Source organism: Chinchilla lanigera, unplaced genomic scaffold (assembly GCF_000276665.1).
Source record: "Chinchilla lanigera isolate Chin_1 unplaced genomic scaffold, ChiLan1.0 scaffold00086, whole genome shotgun sequence".
In the NCBI taxonomy this organism is placed as follows: Eukaryota; Metazoa; Chordata; class Mammalia; order Rodentia; family Chinchillidae; genus Chinchilla; species Chinchilla lanigera.
Window position 1 is genome coordinate 6107288 of NW_004955487.1, and position 6000 is coordinate 6113287.

A 6000-nucleotide genomic window follows, 5' to 3' on the forward strand; every position below is an offset into this window, starting at 1 on the left:
TTTGCCAGGAATGTTTGAGGCCCTGGCTTCATCCCCAGCACTGCAAAAAAAAAAAAAAAATCCACAGTTTTACCAGACTTTTGCATTTTTTAAACAAATGGAATGGTCAAAGGCATGGTATCCATACTTGGAATCCAGCACTTAGAAAGCTGAGGCAGGAGGATCTCTGCGAGTTTGAGGCCAGCCTGGGCTCCATAGTGAGTTCAAGGCCAGCCTGGACTGCGTAGTGAGACCCTGTCTCAAAAAACAAAAGCAACCAAAAAAATGGGATGATATCTGGTTTCTCGAGTGGTACCGGGGCATCCAGGTGCTGCGTGCCTGGCCCGGTCTCACGGCCCCCTCTGACCCGGCAGGTTCACGTGTGACGATGTGGACTTCAACCTGCGCGTGCACAGCGCTGGCCTCCTGCTCTGCCGCTTCAACCGCTTCCGCGTGATGAAGAAGCAGATTGCAGTGGGCGGCCAGCGCGCCTTCCATATCACATCCAAGGTGTGCAGGAGCCAGGCGGGGGAGACACCAGCCCTGGGCAGGGCCGGCCAGGGCTGCAGAGAGGCAGAGGACGCAGCTCAGGGCAAAGACCTCAGCCGCCTCAGACACCAGACGCCTTGCCCAGCCCCAACTTTCTGGTCCCCTCCAGCGCTTGCACAGTGCCCTCTGTGCCAGGTCAGGCCTGGGTGCAGACGCAGCCGCCCCATGGACGGGGCTCAGAGCTTTCTCAGGGAGTAATGCCCACTGCAGAAATGGGCAGGACCTTCAAACCCAAGACTGGAGCTGGTCATGGGGGCGCACGCCTGTGATCCCTGCACTCAAGGAGGCTGAGGCAGGGGGATCCCTAGCTGGAGCTCAGCCTGGGCAACTTGGTGACTTATCAAGACCCTGTCTCAAAATAAAAGAAAAGAAGAAAAGAAGAAAAGGCTGGGGATGTAGCTCAGTGTGAAACTGGGTTCAATCCCCAGTACTGCAAATAGAACAGAACAGAACAGAAGAGAACAGAACAGAATCAAACCAAACCCAAAACAAAAACCAACAAACAAAAATATGAGATTGGTCTTGCAAAAGAGTTGGGAGTTACTGAGTGAAACTGTTGCCTGCTGTTCCCACTGAGAACCTTAAAGTTGAAGTTATGTTAGATTTGCAGTTTAACTTAGAAAGATTTGACATCTGTCCCATTTTAAGTCTTCCTACCAAAGAGCTGGACTTCCCTTTAAAACCAATTTTTTTTTTTCCTATTCCTCAGTGTCATTTTTAACTCTTTCTTTTTTTTGAGAGAGGGTCTTGCTAGGATGTTCAAGGTGGGCTTGAACTTGCAATCCTCTTGCCTTATCCTCTGGAGGGCTGGGATTACAGGTGTGCACTACCATGACTGGCTCAAAACCCAATTTTCCTTACTGAGAATTTTATTCTTGAAGTATGCTCTGGTGGCTGGCTCTGGGATTCCACCCTACCTGCTCCCCACGCCACCCCCGAGACCTGGGCTGAGCAGTGGCCTGATATCCATCCGCCCACCACCCACAGGTGTCCGACAGCTCTGCAGCCGTTGTGCCGGCCCAGTACATCTGTGCCCCAGACAGCAAGCACACATTCCTTGCGGCACCTGCCCAGCTCCTGTTGGAGAAATTCCTCCAGCACCATAGCCACCGCTTCTTCCCGCTGTCCCTGAAGAACCACAGCCACCCCGTGCTGTCTGTGGACTGCTACCTTAACCTGGGGCCTCAGGTAACCTGGCACAGGGTGCTTGGTGCTGAGGGGCCCCCAGGACGAGGCACTGTGCTTCACAGCTGCAGCATCCCTCAGTATCCATGGAAACTGGTCCCAGGATCTCAGCATCCCTCAGTATCCATGGAAACTGCTTCCAGAACCCCAGCATTCCTTAGTATCCATGGAGACTGGTTCCAGGACCCCCTGGGTACCAACACCTGCAGCTCAGGTCTTTAGTATCACAGAATGTAGGGTTCGCTGCTAACCTTTGCACTTTAAATCATCTCTGGCTTGCTTATCCTACACAGGATATCCTAACACAGTGTAAGTGCTGGATGCATACTTACTATATTGTGTTGTTTAGGGATGATAGGAAAAGTTTATATGTTTCAGAGAACTGCAAGTATTTTTCTTCAGATATTTTTGTTTGGTGGTTGATTGAATCTAGGGACATGATGGGTAACAGAGGACTGGCCGTACCCAATGCCTGTCTTGGAGTTTACCCCACGTAATGGCTGGCAGAGTGGAGGCTGAGAGAGCTGAGCTGCTTTTGCCTAAACAGAAGATGTTAGGAATCAAACCCAATTGAGATGACAAGACATTTTTGGTTCTCAAAGGAGTTCATGAATATAGGGTGTGATTGGAAAATATGCTCAATGTTGAGATTTTTTAAAAAATTGCAGTAAAAGACACATTGCTCTGAATCCCCCTCACAATTCTCTCCTCGCTTTGAGCACACTCATTGCATTGTCCTTGCTACTTTCTGCAGCAGCTCTGGAGTCCTCTTTCCTGAGGGTCTTTGGCTGCCTCCATGTCCTGAATAAATTCAAAACATCTCCCTTTCAAGCTCATTGTGACTTTGGGGAAGAGCCAGAAGTCACACGGTGCCAGATCTGATGACTGAGGTAGATGAGGATGCAGCGTCACGTTTTTCTGAGCTGCTTTTCTGTGGGATGGCACTCGGCAACAGCATCACTGTATTTGTGATCCCACCTGGTAAAGACCCTCAGGAAAGAGGATCCAGAGCTGCTGCAGAATGTGGCAAGGATGATGGGATGAGTGTGTTGGAAGCGAAAGAAGTATTCTGAGGGGGATTCATAACATGTCTTACTGTTACGGCTTTTTTTTCTTTGGTACTGGGAATCAAACTCAGGACCTTATGCTTGCCAGGCAGACGCTTGTGCCGCTGAGCTATATCCCCGGCCCTTGTGTCTTACTATTATACGTTTTTAAAGTATTGAAACATTCACATATCTTTCATCACACCTCATAGATAAGTCTGGATTGGCCTCTGGAATTGGCTTTTAGGGTACAGATTTGGAAACAGCATGTACATGCTTCTTGCCGACCTGTGCTCTGCCTGAGCTGCTGGTCTCTGCTAGCTGTAGACCCCAAGGGTCATGCTGCTGAGTCCTCATGGACAGTGACAACCCTTGGCTTCCTATTCCGCAGATCTCCGTCTGCTACGTGAGCTCCAGGCCACATTCCATGAACGTCAGCTGCTCCGACCTGAGGTTCAGCGGGCTCCTGCTGTACCTGTGTGACTCCTTCGTGGGGGCTGCCTTTCTGAAACAGTTCCACTTCCTGAAAGGTAATCGTCTGCACCTGGACCTTTCCTGGAATGGCTGTTGTCAGCTGGTGTGTCTGAGACAGGACCCCTCCTCCTCGGCCTTATTTGCCAGTGGGTAAACCAAGGCTTGAGAGAGGACATGATTGGAACCATTAGGGAAAGTAGCAGCCATCTGGGGCTGGACCCAGGCCTCTGTCCTCCTTATACCTGACCAGTCGAGGCAACCTGTGTCTACTTTCTTCCGGGGGAGCAGCAGTGTCTTCACCTCTGCTTTCCTTTGCTACCCCAATCCTTTGCATTGATGGCCGGCTGTTCTGAGAAGCTCCTTCCTGGTCCGAGGTCCTGCAGTCTCCTTTGTCTCCTCTCTGGTTTTTCTCCTTTTCCTGACACAGTGGTTGAAATTCTGCATGCCGTTAGGAAATGATTTCTGATCGTATTTCCATCCTGCTCAGATCCTCACTGACCTTCCCCCGCCTTTAGTTGTCCTTCATCCTGACCTTCCCCTCTAGAGGATCTTTCAGGAGCTGGGTGTGGTGGCGCATCCCATCCCAGTACCTAGGAGACTGAGGCAGGAGGATTGCTATGAGTTCCAGGCCAGCCTCGGCTACATAGTGAGACCCTGCCTCAAAAAATCCCCTTTCCTAGTGCCTCTGCCCTCCCTTGCCACGCAGGTGCCACGCTGTGTGTGATCTGTCAGGACCGGAACTCGCTCCGCCAGACGGTCGTGCGCCTGGAGCTGGAGGATGAGTGGCAGTTCCGGCTGCGGGACGAGTTCCAGACGGCCAATGCCAAGGAGGACCGGCCGCTCTTCTTCCTGACAGGCCGGCACATCTGAGGGAAGCGTCGCTGCTCCTGTGGGGCTGGAGATCCTGGGCCTGGGCCTTAGGACAGTGACGGGCCTGAGACGCTACTCTGCCACTTGGTGGGACAGGTCCTGGCCCTGTGTCCCCAGGGAGCGGCCTGAGCCAGGAGGATGTGACCCTGGGTGAGGGACCCAGTCCCAGGCCCCTGGGCCAGGCCCTGTGGCCCCACGCTGTTCTGAAGCCGTTTGAGGAAGGACAGTTTGGCCTGCCATGGCCACGCCTGTGCTTTCTGGAACAGAGCGCCTGAAGGAGCTACAGTGTCTCGGGCGAGGCATCAGTATCAGCAGGCGGGCTCCACTGTGACCCCCGCAGAGCAACTCCAAAGGAACGGTTCACCTGGAGAGGCCAGAGACAAGAAAGAAAGGGGGTCATTCAGTAAGGATTACCGAGCAGCTTACAGGGTTGTCCTTTTAGGGGCTCGCCCCAGACAGCAAACCGAATGGGGTAAAACAGCAGCGCAGATAGGAGTCCACGAATCCTCACAAGCGATGCCCGGCCTCTCAGCAGGGGTGCTGAGAAAAGCTTTCTTCAAAACAAAACTTTAAAATAGGGTTACAGGGGTTGACCTGAAACTTGCCTTACAAAGGAAAAAAGAGCCAAATTTCTTACTGAAAAAAAGAAAAACAATAAAAACCACTAAAGTGACATGCAGTGTGAAGGGCTGGACCAGTGACTCCACTCCAGAAGCCCCGGGTCCACTGCAAGGGGCCCGCTCATCGTGCCTGGGGCCGGGTTTGCTCCTCGCGCGTTGGAGCGCCACCTGCCGGCCCGGCGCCGCTGCGGACCAGGGAAAGGCCGCCTGAGGTGAGGAAGGGACAGAGTGGTCGGGAAGATCTAAAAGCACAGTTCCAAGCCCCGACTCTGGCCTCCCCTGTTCAGATCTCTGCCGGCCGCCACACTGCCGTGGAGGTGGCCCACAGCGGAAGGAAGAGCTTGAAGATGCTAAAAAATGGGTCACCAAAATGCATCCTTCGAGGCCCTCTTAGACACGACGCCGTAAGCACTGTAGAGGACGCGATGCAAGAGGAAACTTACAAACGATGCCAAAGAACGTCTGCCTTTCCCTCCCCCAGGAAGAAGATAGAGTGACGGTGTAAAAGCTGTAGATCGGGGTTTATGAAATGACCTCCTTGTGTGTGCTGTTGTTCCTATTTTGGAATAAAAACTGACCTTCTTTAGTTAAATCTGTCTTTAGTACATAGGGGCTCCTTTGTCGTTCGTCGCATGTTATTAACTTAAACATCCCAACCCATAGTCTTGTGTGCTCCAGTCTCACAAATAAAACTCATAACTCACATATTTCTCTCTGGTGGGTATGAATCACTTTGTTTGAGAGAAAATAGGAGGGGTGGTCATCTCTGGGGCCCACCTGCTGAAAATCTCCTAGCATAACAGAAAGCAAGATTGGAAAGGAAATAAAAATGAAGGTGTATCACAGTGACCCATGCACACCGTGTTTATCGCAGCACAACCCATAATAGCTAGGTTTTAGAAGCAGCCTGTATGTCCATTAACAGATGAGTGGATAAAGACAATGTGGTGTTTATACACAGTGGAGTAGTACTTGTAGCAACATGGATGTATCTTTGTTTTTGTTACTTTGGTTTGGTTTCTGGAGACAGGGTCTTGCTATGTAGTTCAGACTGGCCTTGAACTCATTATGTAGCCCAGGTTTGCCTCAAACTCATGGCAACCCTCCTGCTTCAGCCTCCCAAGTGCGGGGATCACAGGTGTGTGCCACCATGCCTGGCAAAATGGATGAGACTGTAATGATAAGCCAAATAAACCAGACGCAGCAGATTAAATATTGCATAGTTTCTCTAATATGAGAGATGGAAAGTACAAATAATCTAAAGAGAAAAGCAAAAG

At 51.3% G+C, this 6000-nt stretch overlaps 1 protein-coding gene across 7 annotated transcripts in view; it reads left to right on the forward strand.

The window, feature by feature from the left end:
* Greb1 (growth regulation by estrogen in breast cancer 1) overlaps positions 1 to 5428 on the forward strand; it is a 79942-nt gene extending 74514 nt beyond the window's left edge. For 6 of the 7 annotated variants that reach the window (XM_013504387.1, XM_013504385.1, XM_013504384.1 and 3 more), the window contains exons 30-33: positions 354 to 489; positions 1516 to 1716; positions 3151 to 3289; positions 3940 to 5428. In XM_013504387.1, the coding sequence (XP_013359841.1) occupies positions 354 to 489; positions 1516 to 1716; positions 3151 to 3289; positions 3940 to 4103 (640 nt within the window). In that variant the 3' untranslated portion in view covers positions 4104 to 5428. The remainder of the gene's footprint in view (positions 1 to 353; positions 490 to 1515; positions 1717 to 3150; positions 3290 to 3939) is intronic. The other variant, XM_013504389.1, reaches the window with a different exon arrangement.
* Positions 5429 to 6000: the final 572 nt, after the last annotated feature.